Source organism: Hemitrygon akajei, chromosome 3 (genome assembly GCF_048418815.1).
Source record: "Hemitrygon akajei chromosome 3, sHemAka1.3, whole genome shotgun sequence".
In the NCBI taxonomy this organism is placed as follows: Eukaryota; Metazoa; Chordata; class Chondrichthyes; order Myliobatiformes; family Dasyatidae; genus Hemitrygon; species Hemitrygon akajei.
Window position 1 is genome coordinate 24,267,112 of NC_133126.1, and position 16,860 is coordinate 24,283,971.

At 41.2% G+C, this 16,860-nt stretch overlaps 1 protein-coding gene and 1 long non-coding RNA gene across 4 annotated transcripts in view; one reads left to right on the top strand and one right to left on the bottom strand.

Annotated features, from left to right (window-relative positions):
* LOC140724774 (uncharacterized) overlaps positions 1 to 10,679 on the top strand; it is a 154,742-nt gene extending 144,063 nt beyond the window's left edge. For all 3 annotated transcript variants that reach the window (XR_012098182.1, XR_012098184.1, XR_012098183.1), the window contains exons 4-5: positions 9,047 to 9,218; positions 9,847 to 10,679. This is a non-coding gene — a long non-coding RNA (uncharacterized lncRNA). The remainder of the gene's footprint in view (positions 1 to 9,046; positions 9,219 to 9,846) is intronic.
* Positions 1 to 16,860, bottom strand: part of LOC140724772 (centrosomal protein of 128 kDa) — a 612,511-nt gene that overhangs the window by 283,821 nt on the left and 311,830 nt on the right. Inside the window, exon 16 of the mRNA XM_073039351.1 lies at positions 12,156 to 12,215. Within this exon, the coding sequence (XP_072895452.1) occupies positions 12,156 to 12,215 (60 nt within the window). The remainder of the gene's footprint in view (positions 1 to 12,155; positions 12,216 to 16,860) is intronic.

Here is a 16,860-nt window from a genome sequence, read left to right on the forward strand (position 1 = left end):
ATTAATTTAAATATCTAATTAGCCAATCATTTGGCAGCAACTGAATATATAAAAGTAAGCAGACATGCTGAAGAGGAAACACAAAGTACACTGCAGATGTACAGATGTACAAAGGTCAAATCAACACGTACAAAGAGGTTCAGTTGTTGTTCAGACCATATATCAGAATAGGGAAGAAATGTGATGTAAGTGACTTAGACCATGAAATGCTTGTTGGTGCCAGGTGGGGTGGTTTGAGTATCCCTAGAAATTACTAATCTTTTGGGATTTTCATGCACAACAGTCTCTAGAGTACACAAAGAGTGATGCAAAAAAACAAAAAAAAATCCAGTGAGCGACAGTTCTGTGGACGAAAATGCTTTCTTCATGAGAGAAGCATTGAGTCATAGAAGGTCAGAGGAGAATGGCTGGACTAACTAAAGCAGACAGAAAGGCAACAGTAGCACAAATACCCATGCATTATTGAACGTACAACACATCGAACCTTTGAGTGGATGGACTACAGCAGCAGAAGACCACAAACATACTCACAGTGGCCACTTGATTAGGTACCTCCTGTATGTAATAAAGTGGTCCCCGTATGCTTTCCTCCAACCTCCTTAAAGTTATGCCCCCTTGCATTAGCCATTTCTGCTCTGGGGAAAAGTCTCTGTACATTCTTATTCCAGTCAAGAGAAGGTGGATCCTGTGAAGCCATCCTGCTGGATGCTGCTTTTCTGATTTAATGCTTGGAAGAAAGCAGGTAAAGGGCTTTTTTGTCTGGATAAAGCATCTCATAATGATGTATATATTTTTGACATGACTTTGACTCCAAACAAATATAATAGTAAAGCTTTATTCCAGCCTACGGCTAAGCAGGAAATAACAACAAAACTCTGCTGGGAAACAAAAAGGTCTGTCAGCAGCACTCTTGTATGGCAAGGAAGCTGAAAGGGAAAGACGTCACGTTAATCTCAAGCCTTCAGTGAATGGCTGTAGTTGGACAGAGCTAAGCATCTTAGCATTAACGGTAATTCACAGCCACTAAGGAACAAATGCTTCAACAGTTGCGTGGAAGGTAGCACCATATCCCACTGAAAATATGCTACATACATCTGCACAATGCTTCTATGAAAGCTATTTATAACAGAAATTAAATATTTGCTAGCATGCACAGATGAACACAAGCATACGCTTGTAAGAAAGCCAAGCGAAACATGCTATCGTTCTGTCATAGTATGATTGAATTATACAGTCCCTTTCATCCCACCTCATTCATGCTGACCACAAGCCCTGTCAATGCTAATCTCTGCTTGCATTAGGCCCGTTTCCCTCTACAACTTCCAAGTACATGCCCAAATGTCTTTTAAACTGTTCAACTGCATCTACCCACTTCACCTCCTCTGGTAGCTTGTTCCTACAACCAATGTGGAAAAATTACATAATACATGGAACATCATGTACAGTTCAGTGCAGCACTGTACAGGCACTATTGACCCAAGACTCTGTGCCGACCTTATATCTTCCTCCAAGATCAATCTACCCTTCCCTCCTACCTAGCCCTTCTTTCATCCTTGTGCTTACCTAAGAGTCTCTTATATGGCCCTAATGTTTCTGCCTCTACCACCACCACCGACAGCACACTCCACACACCTACCACACTCTGTGTAAAAAGCCTATCTCTGACACCTTCCTTATACTTCCTTCCAATCACCTTCTCGTATTAGCCATTTCTACTCTAGGAGAAAGTCCCTGACTGTCCACTCTACCTTTGTGTCTTATCATAGAACATAGAACATAGGACATTGCAGCACATTACAGGACCTATGGCCCACAAAGTTTAGCCAACCTTTTAACCAACTCAAAGATTAATCTAATCCTTCCTTCCTAGATAGCTCTCCAATTTTCCATGCCTGTCTATGAGTTTATTAAATGTCCCTAATGTATCTTCCTCTACCATCAACTCTGGCAGGGCATTCCATGTGACTAACACACTCTTTTTGCATTACTTACTTAGTTAATTTTTAATACACACACTTCCTTTACTCTCCGTATACCCATGACTATGTCACCACCCACAGCTCCAATCTGCTAATTAAACTTGCTGATGATATTACATCGATTGGCCTTATCACAAATAATAACAAGGTAGCCTACAGAGAAGAAGTCATCACCTTGACACAGTGGTATCAAGAAAACAACCTCTCCCTCAATGTCGCAAAAATAAAAGGGTTGTTTGTGGACTATAGGAGGAATGGAGACAGGATAACCCCTGATGACATCAATGGATCTGGGGTTGAGAGGGTGAACAGCTTAAATTCCTCGGCGTACACATCACTGAAGATCTCACGTGATCCGTACATACCAGCTGTGTGGTAAAAAAAGCACAACAGCGCCTCTTTCACCTCAGATAGTTGAAGAAGTTTGGTACGAGTCTCCAAATTCTAAGAACTTCCTACAGGGGCACAATTGAGAGCATCCTGACTAGCTGCAGCACTGCCTGATATGGGAACTGTACTTCCCTCAATCGCAGGACTCTGCAGAGAGTGGTGCGGACAGCCCACTGCATCTGTAGATGTGAACTTCCCACTATTCAGGACATTTACAGAGATAGGTGCATAAAAAGGATCATTGGGGACCCGAGTCACCCCCAACAACAAACTGTTCTAGCTGCTACCATCCAGGAAATGGTACCACAGCATAAAAGCCAGGACCAATAGGCTCCAGGACGGCTTCTCCCACCAGGCCAACAGACTGATTAATTCACGCTAATACAGTTGTAATTCTATGCTATATTGACTGTCTTGTTGTACATATTGTTTATTATAAAGTACTATAAATTGCACAATGTACATTTAGACGGAGCTGTAATGTAAAGATTTATTCCTCATGTATGTGAAGGACGTAAGAAATAAAATCAATACAATTCAATTCACACACATACATATATATAGTAATTTATAGTTTTTTATTATGTATTACAATGTACTGCTGCCGCAAAGCCACAAATTTTATGACATATGCCAGTGGTACTAAACCTGATTCTGATTTATTGTAATTTATAGTTGTTTTGTTTATTATGTACTACCACAAAACAACAAATTTCAAGACATAGGCCAGTGATATTATACCTGATTCTGATTCAGTGTAATAATCTAACCTCCCATATCCCCTATACTTTCCTCCAAACACCTTGAAGTTATGCCCCTTACATAAGCTATTTCAGCCCAGGGTAAAAAGTCTCTGCCTATCCTTTCAATCTATGCCTCTTATCATGTACACCTTTATCAAGTCACTTCTCATCCTCTTTCACTCCAGAGAGTGAACCCCTAGCTTGCTCAGCCTTCATTTCTCACCTGTCATCTTAAGCCTCCACTCTCCAGAATCAAGAATCTCTTGCACCTCATAACTTAAAGGTCAGCCCTCAACTTCCAGTGAGAATAAATCCGAACTTGTCTTACAAATGGAGCCCTCCGTTCCAGTTAATACCCTGGTGATTTCTTCTGCACTCCAATTGCTACTACATCCTTCCTCCAGCATGCCAACAGAATTAGTAAACAGCACTTCAGTGCTGAACAATCCATTTCTCCAAAGCGAACCATGACACCCCTATCCAGAGTATATTTTGCTTAAGAATTCAGAAAAAGGATGCCAGGGATCCATACCTGAAGAGGAAATGGCTTGAAGCTTGGAAAAGAGAGGGATCTTAAAGATTAGCTTTATTTTCTAACCATGCTAGTTAGACTTCCCTTCCCCCCCCCCCCACACTTCTTTTACCCTTGACACTGCATTGCACTGTAAACACTTTAAGTATTTTATAATGCTGTTTACATTTTAAATACATGCTGGTATTTAATTATTTATGCACATTTTATTCCATATCTGTACTTTAACCTCTATTTTATATAATTCTTGAAAATTTCTAAAATGTTAAATATTGTTCGGTATTGCATGTCACTCCCTAACTTGTCGACAGTGAGGACAATATGAGTGAGGTTGATGTTGTGGAGCATGTTGATATTAAGGGAGAGGAGGTGTTGGAGTTGTTAGAATACATTAGGACAGATAAATCCCTGGGGCCTGACTAAATATTCCCCAGGCTGCTCAATGAGACAAGGGAAGAGATTGTCCACAGGAATGGTACCGGAGGATTGGAGGGAAGCAAATGTTGTCCCCTTGTTCAAAAAGGGTAGTAGGGATAGTCCAGGTAATTATAGACCAGTGAGCCTTATGCCTGTGGTGGGAAATCTGTTGGAAAAGATTCTTAGAGATAGGATCTATGGCCATTTAGAGAATCATGGTCTGATCAGGGACAGTCAGCATGGCTTTGTGAGGGGCAGATCGTGTCTAACAAGCCTGTTAGAGTCCTTTGAGGTGGTGATCAGGCATATAGATGAGGGTTGTGCAGTGGATGTGATCTACATGGATTTTAGTAAGGCATTTGACAAGGTTCCACACAGTAGGCTTATTCAGAATGTCAGAAGGCATGGGATCTAGGGAAGATTGGCCAGAATTCAGAATTGGCTTGCCTGCAGAAAGTAGAGGGTCGTGGTGGAGGGAGTACATTTGGATTGGAGGGTTGTGACTAGTGGTGTCCCACAAGGATTGGTTCTAGGACCTCTACTTTTCGTGATTTTTATTAACGACCTGGATGTGGGGGTAGAAGGGTGAAGGGTGGGTTGGCAAGTTTGCAGACAACACAAAGGTGTTGTGAATAGTGTAGAGGATTGTCGAAGATTGCAGAGAGACATTGATAAGATGCAGAAGTGGGCTGAGAAGTGGCAGATGGAGTTCAACCCAGAGAAGTGTGAGGTGGTACACTTTAGAAGGACAAACTCCAACGCAGAGTACAAAGTAAATGGCAGGATACTTGGGAGTGTGGAGGAGCAGAGGGATCTGGGGGGTACATGTCCACAGATCCCTGAAAGTTGCCTCACAGGTGGATAGGGTAGTTAAGAAAGCTTATGGGGTGTTAGCTTTCATAAGTCGAGGGATAGAGTTTAAGAGACGCGAGGTAATGATGCAGTTCTATAAAACTCTGGTTCGGCCACACTTGGAGTACTGTGTCCAGTTCTGGTTGCTGTGTTCAGGAAGGATGTGGAAGCATTGGAAAGGGTACTGAGGAGATTTACCAAGATGCTGCCTGGTTTAGAGAGTAATGATGCAGCTCTATAAAACTCTGGTTAGGCCACACTTGGGGTACTGTGTCCAGTTCTGGTCACCTCACTATAGGAAGGATGTGGAAGCATTAGAAAGGGTACAGAGGAGATTTACCAGGATGCTGCCTGGTTTAGAGAGTATGCACTATGATCAGAGATTAAGAGAGCTAGGGCTTTACTCTTTGGAGAGAAGGAGGATGAGAGGAGACATGATAAAGGTATATAAGATATTAAGAGGAATAGATAGAGTGGACAGCCAGCACCTCTTCTCCAGGGTACCACTGCTCAATACAAGAGGACATGGCTTTAAGGTAAGGGGTGGGAAGTTCGAGGGGGATATTAGAGGAAGATTTTTTAACTCAGAGAGTGGTTGGTGCGTGGAATGCACTGCCTGAGTCAGTGGTGGAGGCAGATACACTAGTGAAATTTAAGAGACTACTAGACAGGTATATGGAGGAATTAAAGGTGGGGGGGTTATATGGGAGGCAGGGTTTAAGGGTCAGCACAACATTGTGGGCCGAAGGGCCTGTACTGTGCTGTACTATTCTATGTATGTTCAATGTAACCAACACATCACAGAATATTCGCAATACATATAAGTGCATAAGGTGAATAAAATTGATCTATGACTTGTCACACGTACATCAAAACATACAATGAAATGCATCGTTTGTGTCGACCAACACAGTCCAAGGATTGTGGTGGGCAGCCCGCAAATAGCATAACCACAATTTACTAACCATAACCTGTGCATCTTGGAATGTGGAAGGAAACTGCAACCCCAAAGGAAACCCACACTGTCAGAAATAGAACATACCAACAGTGGCAGCATTGAACCCAGTTCCTTGATGGTGTAAGGCACTACCATGCCACCGACAGATGGGTTTTCAGGATCCAAGAAACAATGAAAAGAGAGTTAAAAAGGCTTAAAGCATATATGAACAGCAGGACTAACACTACATGCTAACATTAAAAGTGGGATGAAACAGAGAAAGGCGCACACACGTCTTCAGTCAGAAGACAACCAACTAGGAGAGGATAAAGTATTGCAAAGAAACTGTATGTGAAGACAATGAAGGAATTTGTAGAAGACTATAAGCATTTTAATAATAATAAAAGTCAAAAGTCAGAGTCATTTATGAATAGGTAAGTACAGATGCAATGAAAACTTACTTGCAGCAGCATCACAAGCATTAAAGACACAATATTTAATAAATTTAATAAAGTAAATTATAAATAAATTGAACAAGAACACAATTAGAACCAAAATACATATGGTTCTTTGTAGTGCAATGTGGTCAAAATGGTCGTAGAGTTGCTTTACTGAGGTACTGATTCAAGCTTTGTTGGTTGTTTCAAGAACCAAATGGTTGAAGAGCAGTAGCTCTTCTTGAAACTGGTGCTGTGAGACTTCAGCCTTCTGTCCCTCCAGATGATAGCTGCGAAACGATGGCTTGGCCTGATGGTGGAGATCTTTTGTTAACAATATTGCCTTATTAAGGAATGGTATATACCTGTCCAAAACGTCGACAGCTTATTCCCCTCCATCGATGTTGCCTGACTTGCAGAGACCAGCTTTCTGCATTGTAATCCTACATAGGTCAGTAAGGATATGGGTGACAAGCATCAAGTGCAAGTGTGAACATTTTTTCCTGCCTTCACTTTCCAATTTTTTCCTAGTGAGGAACAAATTGGAATATGAAGGCAGGGGAAAATGAGAGGCTGAAAAAGTATGAAACAGCATGATTGACCAATGTGGAACAGCTGTTGAAGCTGGGTTAAAGAACCACTAGCAAAGACCTCATGCCCAGGATCTCATGCCATTACACAGCAGGACTAACAAATTCTTCATAAATATACACACTTATTAGAAGTTCTAAACACTTTGATCTGACTTTCAACTCTACGCAGTTTCTATCTCATTTCTCAGTTGTCTTCTCAGAGTTTCCATAAGAGTCATGGAGTTGTACAGCTCAGAAACTACATCTGTGCCCATCTTTTTGACCATCTACAGCAGTCCCATTTGCCTGCATTAGGACAATGTCCTCCTATGCTTTGCATATGTCTGATAAAAATAGTGATTGTATCTCATTCTACCACATTTTCAAGTGGTATTCCAGATATTAACAGATCTTTGTGTAAAATAAAAACTTTCCCCTCAAAGCTCCTTTAAAACTCCTTCCTCTCGCCTTTAACCTGTATCCTTTTGTTTTTTAATACCCCACAATGAGGAATTGTGATTAATTACACAAGATTTTGATCAAGAGAATTAGATCACTCATGATCAAGAGTTGCTTAAAACTTCTAGCAACTTACGAATCTCTTGCATTTTTAATTAATTACTCTATCTACACCTATTATAATTTTATGTACCTCCATTAAGGTCACTCCTCAATTTCTTCACTCCTGGGAAAACAAACATCACCTATGTAATCTCTCTGCATAACTAAAGTCCTCCAATCTTGGTGAATCTTCTCTCACTCTCACCAGGATAACAACATTCTTCCTATAGCGAGGTGATCAGAACTACACACAACACTTCAAGTGTAGTTTAACCAGCATTTTGTAACATTACAAAATTATGTCCTAACCTCTGTATTTCATGCCCCAATCTACGAAGGCAAACATAGCTTCTTCACCACCTTATTCTTGCGCTTTCAAGGATCTATGGACTTGCACCCTAAGTTCCATCTGTTCACCAACATTCTCGACTGCCTTATCATTCACTGTATAAGCACTATCACTATCTGACTGCCCAAAATACAATAAGTCATACTTGTCAGGATTAAATTCATATGTCAACACTCTGCCCTACCTTCCATCTGATATACATCCTTGCTGTAGCTTTGGACAACCTTCAAATTTTGATTTAGGGGCAAATGGAGAGAAGGTATCTATGAGTTTAGCTAATGTTTAGCTCTTGATTACATTGACTCTCTGGGAGACAGCTCAATACAGGAGATCACCTGAAATGAAAATATTTATGATATGCATGAAGTACCAATCTAGTACTACGAGCAATTGCATTCATCCATACTGATCTTCAGAGGGTACAGAAGAAGCAATAAATATAATTTCCAGTTTCAGAAATAGATGAAGGAACCAAAATTGTTTCTGCTGGAGATAATTTTGAGATGACTTTGAGTTTATTGGGACAAGTAACAGCTCAACGTGCCAAGGGACATCAGGGAAAAGTTTGCAAGTACAAAAAAAGAAGCTGACAGTAGTATATCTGTCTAGAGGATAAACGTCAGAGATTTTCACCAACACAGGCAGCAAAGATGGGACTCTAAAGAATAATTTCAATGCATTTCAGGAGAAAGACAGAATTGCAGAATATAGTGATGTGGCAGGTAGCTAGGATCAATACTAGAAGATGGTGCTAGCTTTATTCCTGATTCCTAAAAATTTCTGTACTTATGCGATTCAGATTGCTGCTCTGCAAAAGGATCTGGTTTTAGTCCTCCTTAACAGTGTAATGCCCTGTAAAAATATCCTTTTTTGCTTCCACCTTTGAAGCTTGAGCTGTTCTCTGTGCTCACTCCAGTGACATCTGAACATCTTTTGCAGCAACAAAAATTATTTAATCCAAATTAAGCTAAAACAGTTCAACAGTGGATTTCAACAATTTCAACAATTCAAGGATCTCTCTATAGGTTTTACTCATTAAGCTCAGAGATGTTAGTTTATCATAATGTATGTTATAGAAGGATTTTATTGAGCTTTCCTTAGATGTAATAATTATTTAGTATGCTAAAATAATGATCCACTCACTGTAAGTAGCAGGGTGCTATTCTCCACAGGCCAATACATTCATTGTAGCCCCTGCTATTTGTATTTCTCTTGCACTGTTGCTCTTCTTTTATCAAAAGGCAATTACTTTTGTTTTTGTTTAACTTCTAACACAGATAATCAATCCATTCCTGAGGGAGTCCATGATCTTTAAGATCTGAAAACTTCTTTTTGAAAATAAAGCAGAGATCATCAATATTCACACTTCACTGCAGGCACGATGTTGGGGCCACTTTCCACTGCTTACTTCAGCAAAGGGAAGTGTTGAAGAAGTCTCGTGAGTAGCAGGTACACCCAGCAGCCTCAGTTTGGTAAGGTGATGGATGAACTGCAAACCATGTGCTTTTATTTGACCTGGAGAAGGTTGCAGTTCTAATTGTTACAATTGCACTCATCCAGACACATTCCTATCACACACATCACTTGTAAATTGCAGATGGTGCAAAGGATTTGGGGATTAAGAAAGCACATTACTTGCCTTGCCAGATGACTTCAAAAACAACATTTTCTAAAGCATGTACAAGTTAATAATCACAAAACACATTATGATTAACTTAAGATAAAAAACTATAACATTATATTCCACCTGGATAACGAAGGGCCCCTCCATCTCCTTGTGGCCCTTGCGTTTTATCCGTCTACCTGCACTGCACTTTCTCTGTAACAGCAAAACTATATCCTCAGCCCTGATGAAGGGTATTGATTCAAAACATTGACTGTCCATTTCCACTAATAGCTTCCTGTTGATAAGCAGCTCCCTATGCCCCACATCCTTTTCCAACCTTCTTAGCATTGTAGAATTGCTCAAGATTCATGCTACTCTGCAGGAAGGCAGTTTAAGAATTTATAAACTACTCTTTCATGCAAGTTGAGATTTAAAAATTTGACTTTAGCAATTATCATGATTCTTTTATAGATGCATCATCCTATTCAAGATGCATCATGCCTTCGTATGCCACCAGCTCTGACCATGACCACAAGAAACTGGAGAGTTGTGAACACAGCTCAGTCTATCACACAAACCAGCCATCCATCAACTGATTCCATCTACATTTTCCACTGCCTTCGGAAAGCAGCCAACATAACCGAGGACCCCTTTAACTTCTCATGGCCTTTGCATTTTAATTGTCTACCTGCACTGTACTTTCTGTAACTGCAACACTATATCCTCAGCCCTGATGAAATGTCTTGACCCGAAACACCGACTGTCCATTTCCTTCCATAGATTCGGCTTGATTTGTGGAGTTCCTCCCGTGCCCTTGTGTGTTGCACTTTCTTCTGCATTCTGCCTTTTCCTACTACCTTGGTGTATATATGTATGCATGATCTGTCTAGACAGCATGAAAACAAGCATTTCACTGTATCTCGATACAAGTGACATTATTAAACCATTATCAAGACCACACTGCTGCTGGATTAAGGTGTAGAGTTGATATTTTTCTCATAGCTTAAATTTTCCTTTGCTTGCTTGTATTTTAAAATAATCATCAATAAATGTGTAATTGCTCAGTGAACTTTCTAATAATTGTAGTACAGCTCTTTCTGTATTTTTCTAGAAACTTCTTTCTGGACACTTGTAAATCTGAAACAAATGTCATGTCACTTGAATCTGGCTATTTTATAGGTTAATTGTTATCACTGGAATGTTGTTATCTTTTTTAGTCGGTGCTAGTCTTTGTATATGGCGACCACAATGACGTTGTTTTTTCTCTCTTCTTTCTTTGTTCTTGTAACGCTAAATAAAACAGCCATAACCACCAAGTTTTATGCCTGATTTCTGACTTCCAAACTGCTGGATTGCCAAACTCACCAGCAACCAACATGACAACTAAGCCAAGTTGGGATTTGTTGTGAAGCAGTCCAAAGGAAAGTTGAACACTTTTTCAACATCATCAATCATATGAAACAAACACTTTTTTAAAAATGAAGGATGATCAGAGTAAAAAGGAAAGGCATTTACAAACCTGTCCTTTGCTGATGAAGCCTGCTGTTCTCATTTTAGAGTTGCACAGGGATGACGGAACAATGACAGGCTTTCAGCCTAATTAGTTTGTGCTGGTGTTTATGCTCCAAATGAGTCTTCTCCCGTGCTACTTCATCATAACAGCAGCATGTCCTCTCATCACTTCCTCTCATGCTCTGACAATATCCCATTAAGTGTGTTTCTGTTATTCACTCAACTCCTTGCTCAAGCCCTTTCCAACTGCTCTTTGGATTAGACATTTCCCCTCAAAACAAGAGATTGTGCAGACGTTGGAAATCTTGAGCAGCATACACAAAATGCTGAAGGTTATCACAACACTTAACAGCACCAGCAATCATAATCAGGCTTCAATTCCTGCCACCATCTGTGAGGAGTTTGTATGCTCCCCCTGTGATCACGTGGGTTTCCTTGGGTCGCTCTGGTTTCCTCCCACATTCCAAAAACATATCGGTTAATGAGTTATGGACAGGCTGAGATGTCACCAAAAGCATGGTGACAATTGCAGGCTGTCCCCAGCACATTCCAAATACTGTGTTGATCATTGCATTTCACTGTATGTTTCAATGTTTCAATGTACATGTGACAAATAAAGTCAATCTTTTAACTTTAATCAAGTCAGGCAGCATCAATGGAGGAGAATAAATAGTTGACATTTCAGGCTGAGACCCTTCATCAGCACTAGAAAAGAAGGGGGAAAAGCCAGAGGTGGGGCTGGAGGGCAAGGAGTACAAGCTGGCGGTGATTGGTGAAACCAGGTGAGGGGAAACGAGGATGGGTGGGGGGAGGAAGAATGAAATAATAAGTTGGGAAGAGATAGATGGAAAAGGTAAAGGGCTGAAGAATTAACCTGATAACAAACAAAGTAACCTGAAAGAGGAATGGAAAAAGAGAGAAGGAGCAAGGGAAAAGAAATTACCAGAAGTTGGAGAAATCAATGCTTATGCAATCAGTTTGGAGGCTACCCAGACAGAAAATGAGGTGTTGTTCCTCCAACCTGTCTTTGGGCTCATCATGACAGTAGAGGAGGCCACAGACAGACATATCAGAATGGGAAAGGTAAGTCAAATTGAAATGGGTGGCCACCGTGACACTCCATCTTTTGTAGAAGACTGAGAGAAGACACTTGACAAAGACACTACCCCTGAAGGAACTGCTGACAACATCTCAAAGACCTTTCACAGAGCTACCAGCATCAAAGGGACCCTGAAGTGGTTAATCATTCCGTCACCTTGTATACGTACTTTCATTTCAGCCAGCCAGCGATGGGGATCATTTTCTAATCCAGGTGTAAGCGTTATTGCCTGCAAAGAAAATTAGATTGCAGTTTGTTTATTAACAGAAGCGATTGTATATGGAAAGAATGATTGTTTAAAAGAAACTATTATCCAGGTGGCAGATTCATACAGTTTATAAACTAAATTAATTAGCTCTATGATTTTCAAGCATGAACAATGATCGATTTTCTGCCGGAGCCTTGAAACACAATGTCAGAGAAGCTTAAACACACAGATAGCTTTCCGGAGGTAACCAGTGTTCAAACTCTCACCAATTCTAGCTGTTCACATCATTTTTCATCATTTTCATTGTCTCCATGCAGAAAAAAATGGGATTTGCAAGTCAAAGAGTCACAAGTTATTCCCGCACTGCCGAGTGTCATTTGTATCTTCAAAGGGTGATTTGCTTAGCATGCACCGTCTCAGCAGCGTGTACCTGTCCACGGTGCAGTCAGTGCTGCGGACAACATCAAGGTGCATGGCAGGAGTTATAGGGAGGGCGATTGAATCAGTGGGTACTGATGACAATACAAATCAAAAAAATATTAACAGCACAGCTCACCATCGTCAAGCAACTCACAATGCTTCAGATATAATGATCTGCTTTCAAAAAGTAATTTTGCTGCTCAAACAGCAACCATTTCATGCACAGCAAGATCACACAACAGCAGAGAGATGAAGGACCAGCTGGAAGGTAGCTAAAACAGCAGGCTGGAGTTGTTTATGAACAGTGACTGGAATACAGTTCATTGTTAACCACTTCCTTTTCCTACAAGACCTAACTTACAAATTCATCAGGTGCACTATTCCACCTTTAGAAGAATGAGGGCATGGTTGTCATTGAAACCTATCAGAGGGGAATCACCTAGCATAGGGGAATCTAGGGTCTGAGGGCACAGCCTCACAATACAGCCTCAGAAATTCCTCCTCATAAGGAGGAATTTCTTAGCTGGAAGGTTGTGAATCTGTGGAATTTATTGCTACAGACAGTTGTGAAGGCCAAGTCTTTGGGGATTTTTAAAGCGGAGGTTGATAAGCTCTTGATTATATGGGCGACAAAGGTTACAGGGAGAAGGCAAGAGAATGGAGTTAACAAGAATAATAAATCAGCCATGATGGAACGGCAGAGCAGACTCAATTGGCCAAATGGATTAAGTCATTTATTATTGAATTCACATACCAAATATTACTGAATATTAATTAAACAATTCTGCTCTTGCGCCTTGTGGTCTTTACATTATGCTTCAGATACCACAGTACTACTGAGCACAGTGCATTACTGTTGAATAATTAACAATAAATAATAAAGATAGGTTTTATTTGCCTCATGTATCTCAAAACATACAGTGAAATGCATCATTTGTATGAAATCAAATCAGCAAGGATTGTAGTAGGCAGCCCCTAAGAATCACCACCCTTCCAGTGCCAATATAGCATGCCACAGCTTACAAACCCTAAACTGTACGCCTTTAGAATGTGGAAGAAACCAGAGCACCCAGAGGAAACCTACGTGGTTTGAACTTGGAACTCTTTAGCAGAAAGTACACATTCATTGGTGTCAGAGTGAAGATAACAAGGAGCTCAAATTTAAAAAAATTCCACTGATAGAACTGGTGTTTCACATGATCAACTATTTTCAGGTGTAGTTTAGGATTACTATGTCCTATGAGTCTTGCAGTTATATTTAAATATCCCATAATTAAATAATTTAAACAAGGGTTAAAAGTAGAACCTAGAAACTGGAGTAACAAACAATCTGCAGGAGGAGTTCAGAAGGCAGAACAGCATCGGTGAGGGGTGAAGGAACTGTCGACATTTTGAGTCCCATGTAGGAAGCCGCAAGTTAATGTTGCAGCTCTATAAAACCCTGGTTAGACCATACTTGAAATATTGTGTTCAGTTCTGGTTGCCTCATTATAGGAAGGCCATGGAGGCTTTAGAGAGATTGCGGAGGAGATTTACCAGGATGCTGCTGAACTAGAGGATATGTCGTACGAGATAGGATGAGTGAGCTAGGGCTTTTCTCTTTGGAGCAAAGGAGGATGAGAGGTAACTTGATCGAGGTGCACAAGATGATAATAGACACAAGACCTAGGGTGGAAGTGGCTAATACATAGCATAGTGGCTAGCATAAAGACTACAAATGAGTTTCAACTCCCACAACTGTCTGTAAGGGACATGTACATTCTCACTGTTACTGCATGCGTTTCCTCCTGATGCTCTAGTTTGCTTACACAGTCCAAAGACATATGGATTAGTAAGTTGTAGGCATTCTATGTTGGTACTGGAGGTATGGCAACACTTTCAGCATATCCGCATACATCGTCGGTCTGTTGGTCGTTGACACGAACAATGCATTTCAGTAAATATTTCAATGTTTCAATGTCCATGTAACAAATAAAGCATTTGGGAAACTGGAGTTCCATTGACCTATCATGGCAGCCACTTCTCCTGTGTCATTTGCAAGCACAATCACAATCACAACATCACCATACACAAGGTCAACTGAGGAAGATCTGTACCAGCAAAGCGGCTGGACCGGATGGAGTTTCCCCACGATTACTGAGGGCCTGTGCGACTGAGCTGGGAGAACCACTACAGCGCATCTTCAACATGAGCCTGGAGCAGAGAAGAGTACCCAGACAGTGGAAAACATCCTGTATTGTCCCGGTACCGAAGAAACCACAACCAAAGGAGTTGAATGACTTCAGACCTGTTGCCTTGACGTCGCACGTTATGAAGACCATGGAGCGGCTGATAATACAGAATCTGAGGCCACAAACCAGGCACGCCCAGGATCCTCTTCAGTTTGCGTATAAGGAGAAGGTGGGAGTGGAGGATGCTATCACGTATTTGCTGCACAAATCACTCTCTCACCTAGATGGGGTCAGTTGTGCTGTGAGGATTACATTCCTTGACTTCTCTAGTGCCTTTAACACCATCCAGCCCAAGATCTTAAGGCACAAACTAACGGAGATGGGAGTAGACTCTCACATGGTGGATTGGATAGTGGACTACTTGACAGATAGACCTCAGTATGTGCGGTTGGGAGACTGTAGGTCTGACACGGTGGTCAGCAGCACAGGAGCGCCGCAGGGAACCATACTCTCTCCGGTCCTGTTCACCCTGTACACATCAGACTTCCAATATAACTCGGAGTCCTGCCATGTGCAGAAGTTCGCTGATGACACGGCCATAGTGGGGTGTGTCAGGAATGGACAGGAGGAGGAGTATAGGAAACTGATACAGGACTTTGTGATATGGTGCAACTCAAACTACCTGCGTCTCAATATCACCAAGACCAAGGAGATGGTGGTGGACTTTAGGAGATCTAGGCCTCATATGGAGCCAGTGATCATTAATGGAGAATGTGTGGAGCAGGTTAAGACCTACAAGTATCTGGGAGTACAGTTAGACGAGAAGCTAGACTGGACTGCCAACACAGATGCCTTGTGCAGGAAGGCACAGAGTCCACTGTACTTCCTTAGAAGGTTGGCGTCATTCAATGTCTGTAGTGAGATGCTGAAGATGTTCTATAGGTCAGTTGTGCAGAGCGCCCTCTTCTTTGTGGTGGCGTGTTGGGGAGGAAGCATTAAGAAGAGGGACGCCTCACGTCTTAATAAGCTGGTAAGGAAGGCGGGCTCTGTCGTGGGCAAAGTACTGGAGAGTTTAACATCGGTAGCTGAGCGAAGGGCGTTGAGTAGGCTACGGTCAATTATGGAAAACTCTGAACATCCTCTACATAGCACCATCCAGAGACAGAGAAGCAGTTTCAGCAACAGGTTACTATTGATGCAATGCTCCTCAGACAGGATGAAGAGGTCAATACTCCCCAATGCCATTAGGCTTTACAATTCTACCGCCAGGACTTAAGAACTTTTTAAAAGCTATTATTAATGCTTTTTGAGATAGTGATTTAGATGCATATCATATTTTTTTACTGAGTTAAGTATTGTATGTAATTAGTTTTGCTACAACAAGTGTATGGGACATTGGAAAAAAGTTGAATTTCCCCATGGGGATGAATAAAGTATCTATCTATCTATGTTCGCATTTGCTTCACCTACTGAAACTGGATTGACAATCCACAACCTGCAACTTTCATTTTTAAGTCATGGTTAAAGTCAGTGCCCTCACCTGAATTAAATGATATTGGCTGGGATGTTGTTGCTTTGGTCACTGACTACTAAAATCATTTACACTCAAGTTGTAGACTATAATCGCTAACTCTCTCATACTTCACGATGATTTGGTGCCATTTACAGCACAGTGTCTCCACAGAGCACCATGCTCCCTATTTACACCCTGGTTTCCTTCACCTGCAGAGCAGCCTTTGCCTTCTATTTCATGGCTGACATCCAGAGTGTACTTTAAAGCTCTGACTCATTTACCATAGTCAATGTGGAGAAAGGACTAAAGGTTGGCTTTATTTGTCACATGTACCTTGACACATAGAAATCTACAGTAAAAGGTGCTGTTTGCATCAATGACCAACACAGTCCGAGGATGTGCTGGACAGCCCCAAAGTGCCACCACACTTCTAGTGCCAACGTAGCATGCCCACAATTTACTAACCCTAACCTGTATGTCTTTGGAATGTGAGAGGAAACTGGAGCACTCGAAATAAACCCTTGTAATCATGGAGAGAACATACAAACCCTCTAAGACAACA